The following is a 21432-nucleotide window of genomic DNA, read 5'->3' as shown; positions in this document are numbered from 1 at the left end:
GAAAGATGTTAGACAAGCAGGAGAAGTAACTGTGTGACTTGTAGATTTTAATAAGATCTATCTTTTTATTTTTTTAAATTTATAATACTTTTTGAAATATAGTGTTTTTAAATTTTTTTTAAAGAATTTGAATTGTCCGAAATTGAATGGTCATGTAACCAATTAGAAGTTTGCCTTTAATTGAGTAAAATAATGAATGGTGTAACACTCGATAACCGAAAAGTTCCTTTGTACACCAGGTCCTTAGACCAAACTTTTTTAGCGCTTTTTTTGTTCAATAAGCATTAAATGATAAACTATCTGGCTGAGGACGCGTATTGAACGCAGAAACAGTTGTTCCAAGAGAAGTTTATTTTTGTGTAACTTAATTTTTTGTAAGTTTATTTATTTTTGTGATGATTTTGATATACCGCAGGGAAGTTTTTATGGTGCAGAAGTATGCGAACTAGTAGAGTTACTTATACTGTATGAAATTGAGAAGGAAAATATCTTTGAGCAGAACAAGTTTGGAATTTATAGAGACGATGGCTTAGCGATCGTAGAAAGTAATTCAGGTCCAGTTATTGAGCGGCTTTCAAAAAGACTCAGAAAGGTGATTAGTAGATTCGACTTAGAAATAACTATAGATTCCAATCTAGTAAGAACTGATTTTTTGAATGTAGAGCTAGATCTTCGCAATGACACTTATGCACCGTACAGAAAATCAAATCTCCAAGCCACCTATGTCAATGTCAAACCACCCTCGATATGTTGTCAATCAAGTACCTAAATCTATCGACAAAAGGTTGACAACCACATCTAAGAATGATAGCTCCTTTAACAGAGCGAAACAGCACTACCAGGAAGCAGCAATTAAAAAGGAGGTCACAATCACGATTTGAAATATAACGCTGGTAACGAGAAAAAGACCAAACGGAAAGGGAAAAATATCCTATATTTCACGCCACCATTTTGTTTGTCGGTAGAGACAAAAATCGGTAAACGGTTCCTGGAAATTGTTAGCCGAAACTTTGGCCCAACGCACCCGTACCACAAAATTATCAATAGAAAACTGTTGAAAAGTTCGTATTCGTGCACGCCAAGCACGAAGAGCCAGAAAATGTCTCCTAATAGCAAAATGTTAGAAGATAAGGCAGAAGAAGGAAAGCAATGCAACTGCAGAGGTAAATGCATGGTGGATGGCAATTGTTTATTAACAAATGTTATCTATAGAGCGACGGTAATAACATCAGAGAAAAGTAAGCAGTATGTTGGCTCATCAGGTTTACCGTTTAAAAGTAGGTACAAACGGCATAAATGTTCTTTTAACAACAGTAAATACAGACTAAAAACTACGCTTTCGAGATATATCTGGGATTTAAAGGATAGAAATAAAGATTTTAGCATTAACTGGGAAATTTTAGCACGAACAAAAAAAATTCAATTTAAAACATGGCTGCACTCTCTGCAATATGGAAAAACACGAGATCTCAAAATTAAACTCAAATCTAGCTTTAAATAAACGAAATGAACTTTTTAGTAATTGTAAACATTTTTCAAGGTTTATTTTAAACAGTTTTGAACATATACGTAATCTTAGTGTGTCTTATATTTTTTAATGATTTACAAAGTGACGTAACAATCCTTAAAGTTTTTGCTTAATTTCATGTACACTTTGACTTATGTTTTAAAATATTATTACAATAAACAAACTGAAGATCTATTCTGTTTAACAGAATAGTGAAACAGTTGTATTTGTAAAACGTTGTGTTTTATTAATATTTATATATATATATATATATTATTTAGAAACTTTTTTAACACGAATCTATAATTTGTTCTCTTGAAAAAATAACTTAATTAATGAAGTTTAAATATTTAATTTAAAAAACAACAAATATAAAGATTATTTCATTGCCATTGCCTTTAAAAAAGAGCTTTTTATAAGTCGCCCACTCAACAAAACTTATAGAAAAAAGCTTCACTTACTTTTTTTTAATATTAACTAAATGTAAATATCATACACAACTTTTTCCTAATAAAAGCATTGTAAATATGTATATTTAAAATCACATTATTACAAACTCTAAGTAAGCTATCATTTTCGAAGTTTATTTTATACTTTTGTATTTAGTTATTTAAGTGTTGGTATTCTTAACGTAGGGGAAAGGTCAAATATGCACGAAGACACTTTTGCACAAAAGTTATTTTTTTTTTTTTAAATAATGATGAAAAAAAGTTTAAAATAAATTCCGACCAAGGGTAAGTAATAAAAATAAAAACAGTAAATATATGACAAAAAGTAAAAAAAAAATAAAATAAAGTTAATAAAAAATAAAAACCAAACAAGGGTTAGACTTAGCATAACAGTGATAGTAAGAAAAAAAAAAAACAATATAAATAAAAGTTATTGATCAAGGGTAAGGGGTTACACTGATAGTTAAAAAATAAATATATCTAAAAATAATATATAAACAAATAGTCAGAAAAAAAAGTTATCAATTAAGGGTTAGGGGTAACAGTGATAGTAAAAAAAATAAAAAAATTCAATCCGTGCAAAATGACCCTTCATGCAAAAGTATCTTTCGGGCATTTTTGACACCTAGCCTCTTTAAGTAAAGAGTTAGGTTAATTTTAAAAGAGATCAGTTTATTACTCAATTTCAAACTAGTTAAACTTTTGTTCAATTTAAAAATTTTCAAGCAGCTTCTATTTGTTTTTTCTATATATACTTTTAATACTTTACTAATTGTTGCTAACTAATTGTTACAAATTTCTTTAGCAATGCTAAAGTTAAACAAAGTAAATTAACTAGCATCATATGATTTGTAGCATATATCATTGACTGTATAACATGTTTTTTTTTAAATAAAATACTCACAAGATGTTTTAGTTGACGTATTAAAAAAATACTTTTATTAAAAGTTCATAAAAAAAAACTAAATGTTAATCTCAAATACAGAGAAGAAAACATGCATTTAGTCAAAACGCAAAAATCATATACACAGTAACATTTATTAAATTTTAATGTTATGTTGTCTTCGTTAACCTCATTGTACGTAAGGAACATAAATAAAATTAAACTGTTTAACTTTTAATCAATATTATTTTAGAAAAAAAAAATTAGCATTAGTTAAAAAATTAACATAGAATACTAGTGTAAAAAAAAAACTTGTTTTAGATAGAGCTTAGTTACAACAGTATTATCAGTAAATGATAAAAAATTAAAACAAGAATTAACACCTACAAATGTTTATAAAAATTTTGAAAACTATCAAAATAACAGTACAATAAAAATATTAATATCAAAATATTACTAAATTTATTAGAAAATGTTAGCAATTTAAATAAAAAAACTCGCATAAGTATTATGAAAACAATTCAGTGCAGAAAATGATTATCTAATAAAAACCTGGTTGTATAAATATCAAAAAATCCGCAATCTGTTTTTAAATCAAAACAACATTAAAAAACTATCTTTTTGCAACACTTTTAATTCAAATGTAAAAAACAAAAGTCAACTTTAAACTAAAACGCCGCAGACAAAACACTCGTGTGTGTGCAAAAGTGTTCAGACAGAGGGCACCAAATTGCATATGGTTTGTAAGGCAGCTTCACTTTATATCATCATCATATGGTATGTCAGTGCAACAATAACCAGTGAAGCGAGAGGTCTCACAGTCAGTCAGTTTGCAAGCCAATATAACGAAGCGTGTTGAATAAAAAAAGTTTCGTAGCGAAACCCACTTGAAAGTTTTACGAAACTTTTCTACATCAAACGAGCAAATAACAGCGTACTCTTATATGCTATTAAAAAACCAATAAAAAAAAACACTAAAAAATCAAATTCGTCGAGACATTATCTAAGGCAACGTTGTTTTTTTCTTAAAAACACTCAGTCGATCGAAACAGTTGAAATTATAGGAACCACACTAACTCGGAAGCTACTTTCGCAGCTGAACCTGCAAGCTGGCCGTGCAAGCCGCGATTTCGCCGTCCAGCTTGGCGAGCAGGGGGTCGATGAAGACGACGTCCCACAAGTGGCTCTCGCTGTCGACGCTGATGCCGGTCGCGGGGCAATCGACCAGCTTGCTCGTGTCGCTCCTCCCCACGCAGAACCCCACTTGCGCCAGAACTTGCTTGCCGCTCTGAAACAACAAAGTTAAAAGGAACTGAAGTTGCCAAACATGAAAAGTTTATCAAACAAGCTTTGCGGTTTAATTTTTCAAATACTGTTTATTAGAGTATTTACTAATCATGAGAAAGCTCACAAGCACTTAATTAAAAAATTACTTGGTTAAATATACATGAATTTTTTTTATATAATTACATGCATGAATTTTAAAAAATCTAGTTTAAAGAAGAAAACTAGCTTAATTACAGATTGATAATGAAACTAAAATCAAAAACTGATAGCAAATAAACCAAAATATAGATAAATTGATCCAAGTTGTTGAAGCATAAATATTTTACAAAAAAAAAGATTTTATATACGAGGTTAAAAACAAAGTTATTTTAAAAATGGAAGTTGGAAACTTTAATACAATAAAATTTGTAAAACAAGATTTTTATTTTCAGTTTAAATTTAAAACAATTACTAATATACTTTATATTTAACTATATGTCTGTATCTTTAAAAATTAAACTATTTACTTTTATTGAAATTTGCTTCTAAACTACCTAAATAAGGAAATTAATTAAAATAAAGAAGAACAAAATGTAATTATAACAAAAAACAAACTTTATTTTATGAAAGATTATATTGTGTAGAGTTTTGAACAATCAATATAAACCTAACTAAAATTATTAAAACAACAAATATATAGAATAAGATTTATTTAAGCACTGACGAGGTCTTTGACCGAAACTTAGTTTGTAAAATAAACTCTTGAAAGAATAAATTCATTATAAAAACAACAATTATATTTTTAAGACTACCAAAGTTGGTAAAATCAAAAACATCCATAATTATAACAAAAAATCAAGTTTTTATAATTTACTTAAAGATTAGACTTTAATAAATCCTGGTATAATTTACAATAACTTATCAGAATTAATTAAATGTTAAAAAAAACTATTTGTTTAGATTCAGTTATTATATTAATAACTTTAAAACAAATTGACATACGTTTGTTGAATAGTTTTAGTTTAGTTAAAATGTTAGGAAAAGTTAACAAGGAAGTTAAATTAATTCTTGACTGGAACATGTTTTTCCGTATCAGTTGATTAATTTAATTCACTTAAAAATTAAGAAAAATAATTATATTATCAAAGTTTATTTTAAAACCTATGAACCAAAATTATTAATTATTTATGTAACAACAATAGTAACCATAAACTTGACCAAAATAATATATTTCTCAAGGTTTCAAGCCTCAAACAAAACCAGGAACTAACTTTGGATTTGTAGCATTGGAGAAACACTGAATGCTTTAATTTTTCTTTGAATAGCTTTTCTAAATCAGCTAGCTGAAATATTTTATTTTCTTGAGAAACAAATAGCTTAGATTATATATTTAATATAAATAACAACTGCTATTTTTTTTTTTGGAACTTTATTAACTTTAAAGTTCTAATAGTAAGCTAAAAAAATCTTAAACTATTTATTACATGCACAAAGTACAAACGTTTATAAATTCAATATATCAAACTTAAGGTTCGTTTATAATAGTATGATTTTTAGGTTATTTTAATTTTAACAAAAACAAAAACTGTGCTAAATTTATTTATAAAACTTGAAATCTATTAAGAACGTAAAGGTATATTTAAGGCTGTAACCATTTTTATTTAAAAAAAATAGTAAGTAGTAAAAAATTTCACATTGAGCCCGGAAATAAAAAATCATTTTGGAACTTTTGTTTGAAAACTTGGGAAAAGGAAATATAGATTGTAATAAATTTATAACTTTAAACCATAATTAAAAATTTTGTCTACAACTCAAGTTATGCTAGTTTTTGCGAGACCGTTTGAAGTGTTTTTGCTTCAAGTAATCTTGATATATTTTAAAACAAGATTAAAAAAATGTTAAAAAATAACCATTCAAACACTACCTTATTTTTTTTCAAATAATATTTCAGAGTATTTTTCTAATAAAAGTTAGTGATATTATTGATTTTTTTGGATTTTTTATTAAAAAAAAATATTAATCATGTTATAAGTTCTTTTTTTTTCTTAACCTGGTGTGATGGAACATCAAATTGTATTTGAAACCGTTTTGTGTTTAAGGGGAAATCCCAAAATGAAACGCTTGAAAATACTGATGAAATTTTAGCTCAGTTGAGTTATGGAGAAAATAATGAGCAGATAAGAAATTCTTGATGCAATGTTGAATAAAGTTAAGAACATTGCTATCTAAACAGGCCACATATAGTGGTTGGGGCATTCTAGCCACAGCCTAGTGCAGTAAACATGTTATTCCAAAATGCACATTTATAGCGCTTGATTGTTTTGTGTAAAGTTTTTAGTTAAGAATGTTTTCTTCTCATAAGTGTCTTCATAATTTAATTTTCAAGCAGTTAATTTTCATTTTTATTTAAAGATTCCAAAATTGAAATTCTTTAATATCTAAATTTGTGTTTCCAGGTTTCAATAACATTCAAAGTATTTTTTAAAGCATAAAGTCTTTAAAATTTACATGGTTCTTTATACTTGTTAGTGTTTGCAGTTGTTCTTTAATAAAATATGTTCATTCATTTGTTACGCCCAGTTTTATAAAGAGTAGCCTTAAGTATTATATATAGTATCAGCATTTAGTATTAGTTAAGTACAAATTTGATTATGGTTTTTGTGTGGTTGTACACTACACTATAACCCTACAATGGTAAACCTTCAAAAGTTGTGAAAAAACGGCCCACATGGACTTAATTAATGTATATATCGATAAAAACTTTGATTAAGCAGATTCTAGTAACACCAACATCTAAAACCAACAACTCATTTTTGTTTTAAATACAGTAATTTTGGAAAATTTATGTTTAATTTCATCCATTTTGAAATTATATAAGTTACTTTGAATGTGGTCGTACTAAGCAAAAAATTTGTATATAATATCTACTAAACATCTACAGCTGTTAAAAAACTAAAATACTTAAATAATGAGTTTAACTTGCCTCTTTTTTTAAATTAAAATAAAACTATTCTTCAATACAGAAAAAGGTATAAAGGAAATGCATTCGAGAAAACTACTTTTTTAAGTCTGATAATTTAGTACTAAAAGGGAATTTTTTTAGCTTGAAAAAATATAATTGATATAATCCTAGGCTACACCGTTCTAAAAGAGATTTACTTATATGGGATTCTGGACAAATTTTATTCCTTATTTCCAGTTAAGCGAAATTTGGGCCCCATGTGTAATAGTACTTATATAAAGCAATACATAAACAAAAGCAACCCACCTTATAAAGTCCATTTTTGGTGAATTCATTTTCTTTATTTAACTTCCTGCGAATTGAAAAAAAAAAATCAAAGCTAAATAAACAACTAAAATTAGCATACACAGAATGTAAGTAACATAAAAATATTTTTTATAATCATCCAAAACAAACACAAAACAGTTTAAGATATCCTTTAAAACATTTACTTTTATAATCTAAACAGCGTTAAACTAACAACAGCTTATCAAGTTGTTCGTACAGCTCGATTGAGTTGTAGAAATATTCCACGTCAGAATCGAGCGTGTGCTGTTGCACCGCACACGTGCCGTACTTCTGAAAATTGTGGCCCCTAAGATGAAAACAAAACGCATTGAATTATGAATCTGAAAAACTAAGCTAATTCGTTTTTTCGGAACAAGATAATTAACAACTAACATTACGCCAACTAATGAAGTAATTATCTACATGTTATAATAAAGATACACGTATGTTGTGTATGAATATGTAAAAAACTTTACTTGAAGTTTGGTGATGAGCCGTGAGTATATGATATCGGATCCCATAAAACACTTAAATTTAAAAAGTTGATCTTAATTTATAAAACAATAAAGGTAAATGTAAGAAAACAAGCAGACATCTGTTGTGAAAATAAATACCAAAAAAAATCATGTGACCATATATCTGACATCCTTATCTGACAGATTTTAGACAAAAAATAGTAAGTATAGAAATCAATCACCAATTAAAAAACATAATATTAAGGTCATATGCTCTTTTTTTCTTCTTATTTTTAGTTGTAAGGTATGTATTAGTTCAAGTCAATTTAAACTTATTCATTTACTAAATAGCCTAATGTATATAGGTTTTTTTTCAATTATATTTTTACTAAAATTATTTCCAATAAAAATAGGTCACCAAACTAATAAACAGCAAATATGTATTGTGTAAATAAAGATTAAGATAATAACATCATGTAGCTATGTTATTAAATAAAAAAATAAATTTTAATTTAACTTTTTTGCTGTGCTAGACACAGCTAGCTTTTAAGCCTAAATTTAACACTTAGACACACCTAGCGTTTTGATAAACACAGTTTAATTAATAAATATAGGAGATAACTTTAAGTAGTAAAATGTTTAAAAAATACTGTTATCAAAAAAAAACTGGTTATTTTTACAAATAAAAGGAATAAAAAAATACTTTTGATATGAAACAGCGTTTATTTTTATTTAGTTTTTGATAAGCAATTGTCAAAACTAATTGTTTAAAATAACTAAATTCTTTGAGGCGAGCTGGTCTTATCAAACTCTAAGAAATTTAAACGCAACATTACTTTCAAACCACAAACTCAGAATACTATCAGAATGTATAAAATTTAGATACAAAAATACTCTAGCAATGTTAAAAACAAGTTCACTCAATTAATCAGTAAAAAAAAGTGCAAAAATAAAATACACATAAGTATTTCATAGAGGAAATTTTCTACTTGCTTACAGTTTTACATTTATAGGTTTTTTATAATTTTCTACATTAATGTCTTAGTGTTTATTTAATCACTGTAATTTGTTTTTTCTTTTTATGTTAGTGTCTTTCAGTTTAAGCGGCTTAGGTTTTAATGCCTAGGTCCTTCGTTGGACAATAAACTTAATAATAATAATAATAATAATACTAGATTGTTTTTACTGCTTAAATACTATTCAAAGTAGTTTGTAATTTATAAGAGGTTGGTTTTATTTTAATTTATAATCACATACAATTAATCCTCCTTAAGTTTAAACAGTTTATTTTACCAAAACATTCCATATTCTACAAATGTATGATTTTTAATTTTGAGTACACGTATCCTTTTATTTTTGAAATTTTGGTTGTAAAAACAATAACCTTTAATATTTTAATAAACGAACATTCTTATTTTTTTAAAACTGTTAAGTAGTACTTATAAAAACTATTAAACTTTTAGTATTTAAAAAAAGTTTTATCTACCAAAAACGGAGAGAAAACTTTCAATGACTTCTATTTATGATAAAATTGACAATGTAAAAACTTGCACCTAATGCTTTAAGAAAACTAGTTATATCTGATAAACTTTGTGCTTTTTTTAAATTTTATACAGAATAATTTACAATATATTCTTAAACCTTTCATATAAAATTTAATTTCAATATTTTTAGAAAATGACTCCCAAATGGCAAAAATTTGACTTTAACTAGTAACAGGGTTGCCACTAGTTTTTGAGAAATTTCTTTCAGGTTTTTTAAAGTACATGTTGTTGGGTCTATTTTTAGTTTAAATTTAACTTAAAAAACTGTGTTAAATAGTATAACAACATTGAAAAGATACTGTAGAGCTACTTTAGATAATTTTTTAGTTAAAAATTTGATGGTAACAAAAATATTATATCTAAAAGATATATTTTTCGTGTCAAATGAAAATTTTACTACTTAACGTTAACATGTAAAATTTTTTTTCAATTCCAGGTTTTTTAGTGATTTTTGTTCAAAATACCAGGTTTTTTTTTCAAAACTTCTCAAATCCCAGGTTTTTCCAGGATTCCAGGTTTTTTGGCAATATATTTTTTTTTTATATCAGAAAACAAACTTAATTTCGTTATTTAATTCTGATATAACAAAATATTTTTCTTGACTAGCTTGTTTAGTATTTTAATAGAGAAATGTATTCATTTACCATTTTTTGTACATTTTTTTACAACTTTTAATAATTAATTTTGCTAAACAAACCTGCATTATGCTGACTATCATCTTAATAGAAATATTAACATACAAAAGAAATAATCAGTATGTAGTTATAATTTAGACATATAGCAGATATCAAATCAGAAAAATTATTTCTTTTAAGTTGAAAAAATAAATAATTTTTCCTAAGTTATAAATAGTTTCAAAAACCTAAAATATTTAACAATAAAACTAATATTACAAATATTTATAAACTTTAATTTCCAATAATATATGCTACTACAAATATATACTTTATGAAAACTCCATAGAACTGCATAACTTAAGATAAAGAAGCAATATTAGTTTTTTTTTTTAATTAATACTTTTCAAACTATTGTTAAAATTGTCACCGTTAAACATAAACTTAAATATTGAAGGTAAACATTTAAGATTAATTTTGTTTGATAATTAAAAACTTCGAGTTTAGAATAGATGGTTATAATTTCTTGACTTACAGCGTTGTAACATATCTCTAGCTTCAATATATTTGATGAAAGAAAAACTTACCAAAGCTCTTTGATAGTAGTGTTACTAATAGAAGGCCAAAACTTTAACATCTTTTGATTGAGTTGTGGATTAGACTGCGAAGTAAATTCTTAGGTAATGTTACAAAATAATAATTTATTAAGCTTAAAAAACTTAACAGCATACATTTATAAATTATTTAAAGTTGTGCACTTTATTAATTAAGTCAACTCTGCATTAATATTGTTTTATAAAATAAAGTTTTTAGATACTAATCGTTATAAACGCTAGTAAAACAAAAAAGCTAAATATTTAATGTAGTAATTAAAACTATTCTAAATTTATTTTTAAAGAACAAAATCTACTTTATTTTAGGTTGAATTATTAGTTGTAACTTGTTTAATATAAATATGATAATGAAATAATAATGAGACAATTAGACTACAGCACAGAACTTGTTTATTAAATTTTGACTTTTTTATACTTTTTACTAAACAATCTGTTAGAATTTGTACATAGATATTTATTGAAAAACATTTTCACAATTTCATATTTAAACAAAAACTTTATTTTAACATTATTTAATTATACTTCAAAAATATATATAGTGACAATAAGACCCAGGATAAATAATGTTTAAAATTTAATCGTAAATATACTTGTATGTAACAAAATTTTAGTGTTCATCATCTTTTTTGCATAGCAAATACATTCAATTAAGCACATGTATAGTAAATATTTTAAAAACACTGTACCATACAGCTTGTAATGTATGTAAACAATCTTTTTTTAGAAACACTTACTTGAATGTTTCTGTGAATAAACGGATAACGATCATCACAGTAAGTCCTCACATGTTTGTTTTTAAAACCTCTGTAAAAAAATTACAATTGTTTGAAAAACAACACTTTCTGATACAACTTTATCAATATTTTAAGTACAAATTATAAATTGGTGTATTAAAAACTTACAGTATAAAATAAACATTAAGTTATTTAGACATTACAACTATACTTTTTTGATACTTAACAAAAAACCTTTCTTGTTTGAAAATTAGAGACATCATTTAAAATCTTAATTCAACAAAAAAAGTGTATACCAAAATTCATTAAGCATATGCTATCTTAACTGTATCAATCTTGTTGTGATAGTTAACCTTAATTTTAGACACCTTAGTCTTAATTACCTTATTTACCTACTATACTTTTTTTTTTAACATTAGATTTAAACCTATGGAAATAGGGGGACTACCTTTTTTTGCAAATTAACCTTGACTTAATTTTAAATAGCTATCAAACAGTTTTTACAACATAAGAGAATTTTTAAATACAAGGAATCAAAGTCAATGAATTTAAATGTTCCTTATGAAAGAGGGTCGGCTGCAGTTGTAAGTTCTAGAAATGTTTTCATTCATAACGTTATGCAAACAAGGTAAAGTGATAATACAGTATTGTATTATAAACATCTATGCCCTTATCCTCAACCTACCTTTCCAAAAAATTTTTAATTTATACCCTTATACCTAATCCACCTTACCCAAATATATATAAAAAAAACAAAAAAGTTTTATTATAAAGTAAAAGTTAGCCAATCAGAATTGCCTTAGATCTGCAGTTGACACAATGAAAGACGCAACCTAAATAGATTTTAAAAAAACCTGTTCAATAAATATATACTCTTTATTTTTATTCTAAGATATTCAAAAAAAAAAATTATACAACATAACAAGTAATATAATTTAAAGTTCATTTAGTAACAAAAATAAGTTTCCTATATCTTCAAAAGACACAAAAAAACTCTATTTGCTGCAATCCTGATAAATAAGACAAATTTCAAGTTTAGATATTTTCTACATTAAAAAAATGATATTATTATGAAAAAACGGTTAAAAGCAACTTTTAACTCGGATAATATTTTACTTAATAAAATTAACTTGTTAAAAAAATTAAAATAACCCCCACCCTTTGGTAAACTTATAAAATTCCAAATAAACCAACATTATTAAACTTCACTAGCTGAATTTTTGTGAAAGCTAGGAAGCTATTTTCTCTGCTGCTTTTTTACATGATTTAACCATGCTGATTTTTTTTTATTGCAAACCTCCAAGGTTGTGGCATCAGATGCACCCTACTGATCAACCAATTACTAAACATGTAAAATACTGAAGAAAAAGAAATTACAGTAAAAGACAAGCATGTTTATGTGTTGGTGGTTTTGAGAGAAAGTCATGTGCCTTTGCCAAAAGATAAAGTGCACAAAGGAGGTTTGGAGGTGAAGTAGATAAAGAAAAATGATAAAACTATGAGACTTCCTGATTGACCAAAATAGACTTATAGATATTTTAAATTTTCTTTGTGCTTTTTCAAAGCATTTAAACAAAGATTGTACTTATGTTTTGTTTATAATTTAACTATGATAAGACTTTGTTTAAATGTTTCCAAAACTTAGTTCTGTGTTAAGAAACTTAACTTATCTATTTCCTCAAAATAGTTTTAAAAAATTTGTCCTTTAATAAGCTAAAGGTGATATAGAGTTAAGTAGCTCATTATATTGTATTTAATAAAGTACTATTATTTTTACACATTGTTTATTACTTAATACTTAATAAACTAAATAAGGAGCTTTTCTTGAGAAATTAAATCTTAAGTTGTAAATACAAAAACGATTCCTTTTATCAATATTATTTCTAAAAAAGTTAAAAACTTTTGTGTAAATTGTACAATGCAGTCTCACACCATTCAAAAAAAAAATTCAATTACTTTTAGCGATAAATGTAATATAATTTTACTAAAAAAATCAAAACTCCATAGATACAAACTATTTCTAAAGGATTAGAGATCATTATGACAACTTCAACTACTAAGAACCAAGGTAATTTATTTTCAAGTGCATATAAGATTTAAAATTTTAAAATGATTTAAACATTGAAAATTTAAAAACAAAATATTATCTAAACCAGGGTTTCCCAAAATGGGCCAAGTGGTCCCCTTGGGTGCCATGACAGAAATTTAGGGACCATGAGCAGTAAAGAGGCCACAGGGGGGCCATGGGGTCATAATTTGAAACTTACACTAAATATTCTGGAGTTGATGATGAAGTGCAAAAAAAAGCTCTTAGGTGTTTTTGATGGTAGTTTTTTGAGTAAACTTGCTGTAGGGGGCAATAGATTTTATAATGTCTTTAAAGGAGGCTTTCTGAAAAAAAGCTTGCAAAAACCTGATCTAAATGCTGCTACTTTATTTCTGTATGACTAAAAAAAAATAAAACTTTGTAAGCAAAATTTTGTTCAATAAAAGTAGTATGTTTAAAAAATATACTATGATTTTTTACATAAAAAGTTTTCATATGTAACAATTCTTTTTAACATGTTCCAACTAAAAAAAAAAGCTTTTTATTAACAAACTTACTGAAAACTTTGAATGATCCAAGATACATTGGTTATAGATGAATTACATGAATTTTGTTCAGCTACCTAAAACATTAAATTAGCAGTTTGATATAGCTTATTAGGCCTTTAGAAGACATACAGAGTCTATATAATTTAAGCTAAAAAAAGATTACAAAAAAAGAATTAAAGAAAAACTTATCATTTTTGTTTTATATATAACATATAATAAATTTCTACATGCAATTTTGGTATTGCCACACATATATGAGTAATTTTTTTTTAATTCCTACCCTTTTTATGTAGTTTAAATTCAGCTAGGCTGTACCTAAAGTATCTGCTGGCTAAGACTAATTTTGTTTACAATTTACACCAGTCAGTTGTCTACATGCTGTCTACAATTTAAACTAGTTTGCTAAAATAAGTTAGTTCTAAAATGGTAATAACATTTCACTAAAACAGTCTAACAGTTACTTAAGATTAACAAACTAACCTATATAATGAAAAAAAATCATGAATTTATATATTAGTCAGCTAAAAAATCTTGTAAAAAATTAAATTATTTGCAACCTAATTAGTATAGATAATAAGAATATAGAAATCAATAAAATAACTAACATTTAGTTCAGCGCATGCATTAGGAAACTGCCGCAGTGTAATCATCATGAAGTCATTGTAAGAATTATTATAATGGTACAACCCAAAACTTAGAATAACTAAAAGGAAGATGATACTTTGCAACGCAAACTGAGTATTCATTACAAAATATATTGCATTAACTATCTGTTTTTTTATTAAACATATGATATCAAAAAATATGCAAAAATCTTAGTTATTTTAAACTTTAATTTAATAAAATTTAATTTGTGTTTTAGTAAATATTTTTAGCCAAACACTTTATACCAATTAATTATTATTTTTTAATTGACTTATTCATCTCAACTTATGTTAGATTGAGTATGCATTAGTAGTACAACAGCTTAATTTTAACAAAAGGTGAATTTTTCAAGCAACATCTATTGTCTACAATTAAAATACAAAAACTAGAAAACAAAACTTTTATAATTTAGATTATTATTGTTTAAATATTTATTTATAAAACTGCTACTAGTTTAATTTTTAAATTTTGTTATAAACTTTGTTATCAAAATTGAACTTTAAAAAATTATTAAATCTTAAAATGTTATAGCCGTCTGATACAACTAACCAATAAACAAAAAAATGGTGCATACTAATCAATTATATTTTTAATACAATAACTTTCTAAATAATTGCAGGGTTTCCAAATATTTTCAGAAAATTTTCTCCAGGTTTTCAAAATTTCTTCCAGGTTTCAATATTTTTGGCAACCCTGTGATTGAATTGTATATATATATTAGTATATAAAACACTAAAACACCAATAGTCTTCATTTTATAATTGTCAGACAAGGTTTACTATTAGAAGTCTTTTTTAAGGCTAGATTTGTTAGAAAAAGTCTTTGCTTGCTGCTTCAATCTTGAAAATCTATACTGACAAAAAACAATAATTGTAACAAAGCTTAACTATAACAAATTGATTAAGCAGTATTGTTTATTACAGGGTTGCCACTTGTTTTTGGCAAATTTTTTCCAGGTTTTCAAAATTTCATCCAGGGTTTCAAAAGTACACATTTTTAGGTCTATTTTTAGTTTAAAATTAAGTTAAAGGTAAAAAAATGTGTTAAATAGTATAAAAACATGGAAAAAATACTGGAAAGCTACTTCAAATGTGTTTTATAATAAAAAAAAAATTTGACAATGACAAAAAATTTTTATCAATATGGTACATTTTTTGTTTCAAATCAAAATTTTCTACTAAACATGTAAAAAAATGTTTAAAATTCCAGGTTTTTCCAGTTTTTTTTTTCAAAATTTCTCAAATTCCAGGTAAAGTGGCCACTAAGTTATTAAAAATAAAATTCTATTTGATTAAGATTTTACTATTAATTGATGATCTCTTTTTTAGAGTGAAACATAAGTTTGAAAATAAAATTTTAAAATGTTGAAAAGTATAAAAATAAAATTAAGAGCAATTTAAAAAAAATTATTCTGAAAAATCTTAATTTCACCAAAACAGAATCAAGTAAATAAGTCAGTTGCAGGCAAGATATTTCTACCTGGGAGTCCAATGCGCTAGTTTGCTAACCCCTGTACTAGCTATGAACTATCAAAACAGTTTTGAAAACAAAATAAAACACAACTAACAGCTTTAAAAAAAACTTTTTACTCATCCAAAATTTTTGAGTACAACAAAATAAATGATTTGCACATTCTTAAAATATTCATAAAAAACATTGTTTTAGCCCAAAAATATAACAACTGTTTCAACTCAAAATTAAATTCCTTTTAGTACAAAAGTTATAAGACTTTAAATAGTAGCTTACTAAAATTAATTTGCTTTATGTGAGCCTTTTTTTTCAGAAGTAGGTTTTTTATAAACACAAAAAAGAATCAATTTAATTTGTACTAATTAATTTTTTTTTGTTCTATCAGCTTGTTGATGCTAAGTATATATGCAAAATTATTATGTCATTTCATATAATGATACTGTTTAAAAATAAACTCTATCTAATCTGTTTTTAAAAAAATAATAAGGTTATTTTCAGTAAAAAATTTATTTAAAACAAAAAAATCTTGTTCAATAAAAAAAAAGCAGCACATTAAAGTAGATCATTTTCTATGAGTATATTTATATATTACAAACTCAAAGCTTTATATAAACATATTATGCATCTATATAGAAATGTACATGTATGATCATTTCTAACAATCTTGATGGCTTACCAGGGTATATTAAGTAAAACTTTTAATCAAAACTTTAATTTTTTTTTCTAAAACTATGAAGAAAGATATAAAATATTTTTATGATCTCATTATGGTTGACTTTCTTATTTCAAAAAAATCCAAAATCTCCTTAAGCAACAACTCTTCAATCAGCTTTGCGCTTATTGAAATTACTTCAGTTATAAAGTTTTGTAAAATTAAAATAGTCTTAGTATTTAAAGTACATTTATTAGAGAAAAATATTTTTATTTTGTTCTTGCGCTTTCTCCTAACTCTTTTTCCAAAGCAAAGCCACTAAAAATAAATTTTTATTAAGTCTACCTTTTTAAAAACTTCTACTTCTTTTGTTCCTAACAAGTCAAAACTATATGCTAGTGTTAGATAATTTAATTTTAAGAAAGCATAGCACTTACAAGTTCTACATTTACACCATACTTGAATTCTGGCAACTACTAGTAAGAGTGTGTGGCAACCCTCTTTATTTAAAAGAAAAATACTTTTTTGATAAAGCAACCTTTGAAACTTGATTGAAAATTGACACAAGTACCAGGATTTACATCAAAGTGTGATGTGTTTTCCAGCCTTCTTGGCCTCAAAAAAGAGATCATTGGCAAGTCTCAGGATCATCAAACTGTTGAGCAAAACAATCCCTAGGCAAAAGGTTGACCTGGAAATCCATTAAGAGACATGGTTAGAGTTCATTTAAAGATGAGAGGTATTTTAGATAGAATCAATATAAGCACTAAAAGTCCTGGAATTCTTTTGTATCTATATATTATAGAAAAACTAAGGAGCTTTACTCTTGTTAATAATTATTTTCTTATGGCAATTGTGAAATTTTGTTGCTGCTGAATTAATCGAGCAATAGCTGTTATTAAAGTTATTGGTGTAAGAAGAGCACAACTTATTAGCCTACAGCAGAACCACAACAGTCCTTTCATAACGTGTCACTTGAGTATAAAGTAAAGTAAAAAATAACAATTTTAACACATCAAGTGCATAAGTTGAATGTGAAAAATTACACTAAAAGTTCTAAATAATGTGATGCTTGCAGGTGAAAGAAAGAATGAAATTTAGAAAAAAAATTATTAGCACTGAGGATATTTTGTCTAGGTCATCATTCAAGTATTTTAAATACTTTTAAAAGATATTTTAAAAGTTTGAAAAAGGAAAATTTATATTATAAAAGTATAAAAATAGGTAGGTATGAAAATGTTATAGAAGTATAATAAAGTTTGAAAGCATATAATAGGTTACGTTCTTTGTCTCAGATGTGACAAAATGTTTTATTCTTTCATTAAATATAATGAAAAAGATTTTTTTTCAGATACTGTCTTCCTAAATGGCTCAACTAGCTTGAAGAGTTCTAAAAGGAATTTCTAAGATTGTAAAAGATGGATAGAATAGAGTCGTAAAGTTCAGTTAAAAAGAAAAGCAAAACCCTTACAACATTTATCACCCCATTCAGAAGGATATAATATACTGCAGAATCTCAGGGTTGTGCACTATCTAGCAATGATTTCAATCTAAACTTTTTCAATTTCAAAAGGTAAAATGTATTGATAACACCTTTAATATTTAATTAGAAATAGAAAACTATTAAATACTAAATAAAAAGTCATGAATGATTTCAATCAATCCTAAAAGATAATCAATGGTGCAACAAGAACTTTTATTGAAACTTTAGACTTGTGAAAACTAACATACCTTAGACCAGACTGGTCAAGTATAGAGAAATAGATTCTTCTTTATGCTCAAAACCTGTGAACAAAAAAGCCAAGTTACTAGACTTTGGCACCACCAGCTGGAAAATGACAGTTATATATTTAAGTTTTTTTGGTCAGAGCAGAGGAGTTAAGCTCATGGTTGACACAGATTAAGCTGAAAAAAATTTCCTGAATTTTAACTAAAATTTTCCTGACTTTTCTAAATCAATACTCTCAAGTTAAACTTATTCTAAAATACACAATCAAACACTTAAAACTATATAAATCTTCCAATCTTATTATTATCCAGGTTAAAACAATTTTGATTAATTTGATCATCTAACTTCCATTACATCACTTTAACAGGGTTGCCACTCGTTTTTTCAAAATTTTTTCCAGGTTTTTAAAGGTACACATTTTTAGGTTTATTTTTAGTTTAAAGTTAAATTTAAGGTAAGAAACAGTGTTAAACAGTATAAAAAGATTTAAAAGATACTGTAAAGCTACTTAAAATTAGTGATGTACCGGACCCACAATTTCGGGTCCGGCCAGACCCGGATCCGGACTTTTTTTTCAAATTAGAATCCGGCCGGAACCGGATCCGGACTTTTTTATCAAATTTGAATCCGGCCGGAACCGGACCCGGACTTTTTTTTCAAATTAGAGTCCGGCCGGAACCGGATCCGGACTTTTTTTACAAATTAGAATCCGGCCGGATCCGGATATCAGACAAAAATGGCGATATCCGGCCGGACCCGGATAGTGAGTGCGGTACATCACTAGAATAAACTAGCCTGAGTCAGAAAGAGGTTTTTAAAAACTGTAAAAAAAAAAAACTTTAATCTAATAATAAGTAGAACAGCTAGCCACAAGGTTTACAAATTTAGGTGTTATCTACAATTAATCTGAAATCAAGTTCTTGAACAAAATACACTAGAAAATTACAAAATATTCAAAACTGGATCAGCTCAAACTCATTCAAAATCTAAATGAAAACTAGCCTGAGTTTTTATATAAAACTAAACTAGCCTGAGGCAGTCTAAGATTTTCTAAAATTCCCAAAAATTTTTAAACTAGCAGGGTTGCCACTGTTTAAGTCAATAAAATTAGCTAGAGTGATTATAATAAAGCCTGAGTCAGAATGAGGTTTTTAAAAACTTAAAAAATTACTTTAATCTAATAATCAGTAGAACAGCTAGCAAAGGTTGACATTTTGGTAAAGTTGTGGACTGGTTGTGGTACACTTAACTTATTAGTACTACCCATCATAGTTAAATCCTACCTTGTTTAATTGATATCTAACAAATACTAAATTATAACTGAGACTACTTTCTATGATCAAACACGACAGTTTTGAGTGATGAATCTTTTATATAAGACAACAAGAAATACTAGCATATACAAAATTATTAATTACTTAGGTAACACTTTAAAAACTGGAAGGTATTTAAATCTATATCAAAAGACTTAAAACAAAAAACTGAAAATTAAATTAAACTATTAGTAAACAAGAAACTGTAAAATTTTTAATAAAATATTAAACTATAAACCTGGATTAAATATTTAAACAATTAAACACCTGTTGAAATATTCACTTTTAAAACAAAACACTACTTACAATAAGCATTCACAAAAACGTTCAAGATATTTTGTTGCTTCAAGCTACACACCAAACTAACTAACTGCTTACATATGAACTGCCTGTCATGTTCTGATGTTTTGTTGCATCAGTATTTAGTTTAACACGTTTCGTCATATGATTTTCATTGGCTTGTACATTCAACCGTATTAACTCTAAATATTCTCTGAGCTCAACTTTAAACAATAAATAATGCAAGTATTCATTCCAAAGTTTTCAATTTTACAACATATGTAAAGAGTTGCATTTCATGAAATGCTTATTTCATAGTTTAAATGTAAACAAATGTAAATTAGTCACGTGAACAAAATGAGCCAATCACGGTAGGTGTTTAGTTTTAACTGACGAAAATGACTCTTATTAATTTACACACGGCTTGTTTTTGAAAAAATACTTTTCAGTATGCTCTTGTTTACTAACTTGATCCAGGTCCGGCCGAATCTCTGTTAGGATCCGGCCGGATCCAGACCCGGACTTTTTTTTCAAATTAGAGTCCGGCCGGAACCGGACCCGGACTTTTTTTTCAAATTAGAATCCGGCCGGAACCGGATCCGGACTTTTTTTTCAAATTAGAATCCGGCCGGATCTGGATATCAGACAAAAATGGCAATATCCGGCCGGACCCGGACCCGGATAGTGAGTCCGGTACATCACTACTTAAAATGTGTTTTTTAATAAAAAAATTTTTGGTGATGACAAATTTTTTTTATCTATATGATAAAATTTTGAGTCAAACCTAAATTTTACTACTGAACATGTTAAAATTCTTAAAATTTCAGGTTTTTCCAGGTTTTTGTTCAAAATTCCAGGTTTTTCCAGGTTTTTTTTCAAAATTTCTTAAATTCCAGGTTTTTCCAGGTTATTTTTGCCTAAATTGTCAAATTCCAGGTTTTTCCAGAATTCCAGGTAAATTGGCAACCCTGCTTTAACCATCTGTGTATGATTGATGTATTTGCAATAAACAGCTCAAACAGCAAAATACTTGTATTTTCTAACTTGATACAGTTCTAGTTTGTATGCATACATATAATCTTTAACTCTTCTTCTGGTTGTAATAGTTTCTCATTTCATACTGTTTTCAAGCAGAGCTTAGTTAATAATTAATCTAGTTCAACCTCAGCCTGGTCATTGTGCAACACAAATAATGGTTGCAACAACTTTTCGAGAGAAGATTTGGCAAGAAATTTTAATCTTTCAAAATAGAACTGGTCCAAACAATCTTCCTTTTACTTGAAGCTCTTGAACTTTAATGCAGTCATTGGACAATTTACTAAAGTTCTAAATTGTTCAATGCTAGTATCACCTTCAGAGTTAGAGCACATTTTTCAAGGCTATAGGGATTTAGG

The 21432-nt window shown here is 26.7% G+C and overlaps 1 protein-coding gene across 1 annotated transcript; it reads right to left on the bottom strand.

Moving 5' to 3' along the window:
* Positions 1 to 3169: 3169 nt before the first annotated feature.
* On the bottom strand, positions 3170 to 14716 carry LOC145842944 (ribonuclease T2-like). Its single transcript, XM_082950421.1, has 8 exons — positions 14556 to 14716; positions 13960 to 14024; positions 11356 to 11425; positions 10595 to 10668; positions 7588 to 7701; positions 7374 to 7419; positions 5377 to 5448; positions 3170 to 4127 (listed from the first exon to the last, which is right to left on the bottom strand). Exons 1-8 carry the CDS (start codon positions 14694 to 14696, stop codon positions 3924 to 3926), a joined length of 786 nt encoding a protein of 261 aa, XP_082806547.1. The 5' UTR covers positions 14697 to 14716; the 3' UTR covers positions 3170 to 3923.
* Between the last annotated feature and the right edge of the window lie 6716 nt (positions 14717 to 21432).

Source organism: Thalia democratica, chromosome 1, assembly GCF_965202585.1.
Source record: "Thalia democratica chromosome 1, ktThaDemo2.hap1.1, whole genome shotgun sequence".
In the NCBI taxonomy this organism is placed as follows: domain Eukaryota; kingdom Metazoa; phylum Chordata; class Thaliacea; order Salpida; family Salpidae; genus Thalia; species Thalia democratica.
Note: the sequence above shows the minus strand (reverse complement) of the source record. Positions and strands in the feature narration are given on the sequence as shown.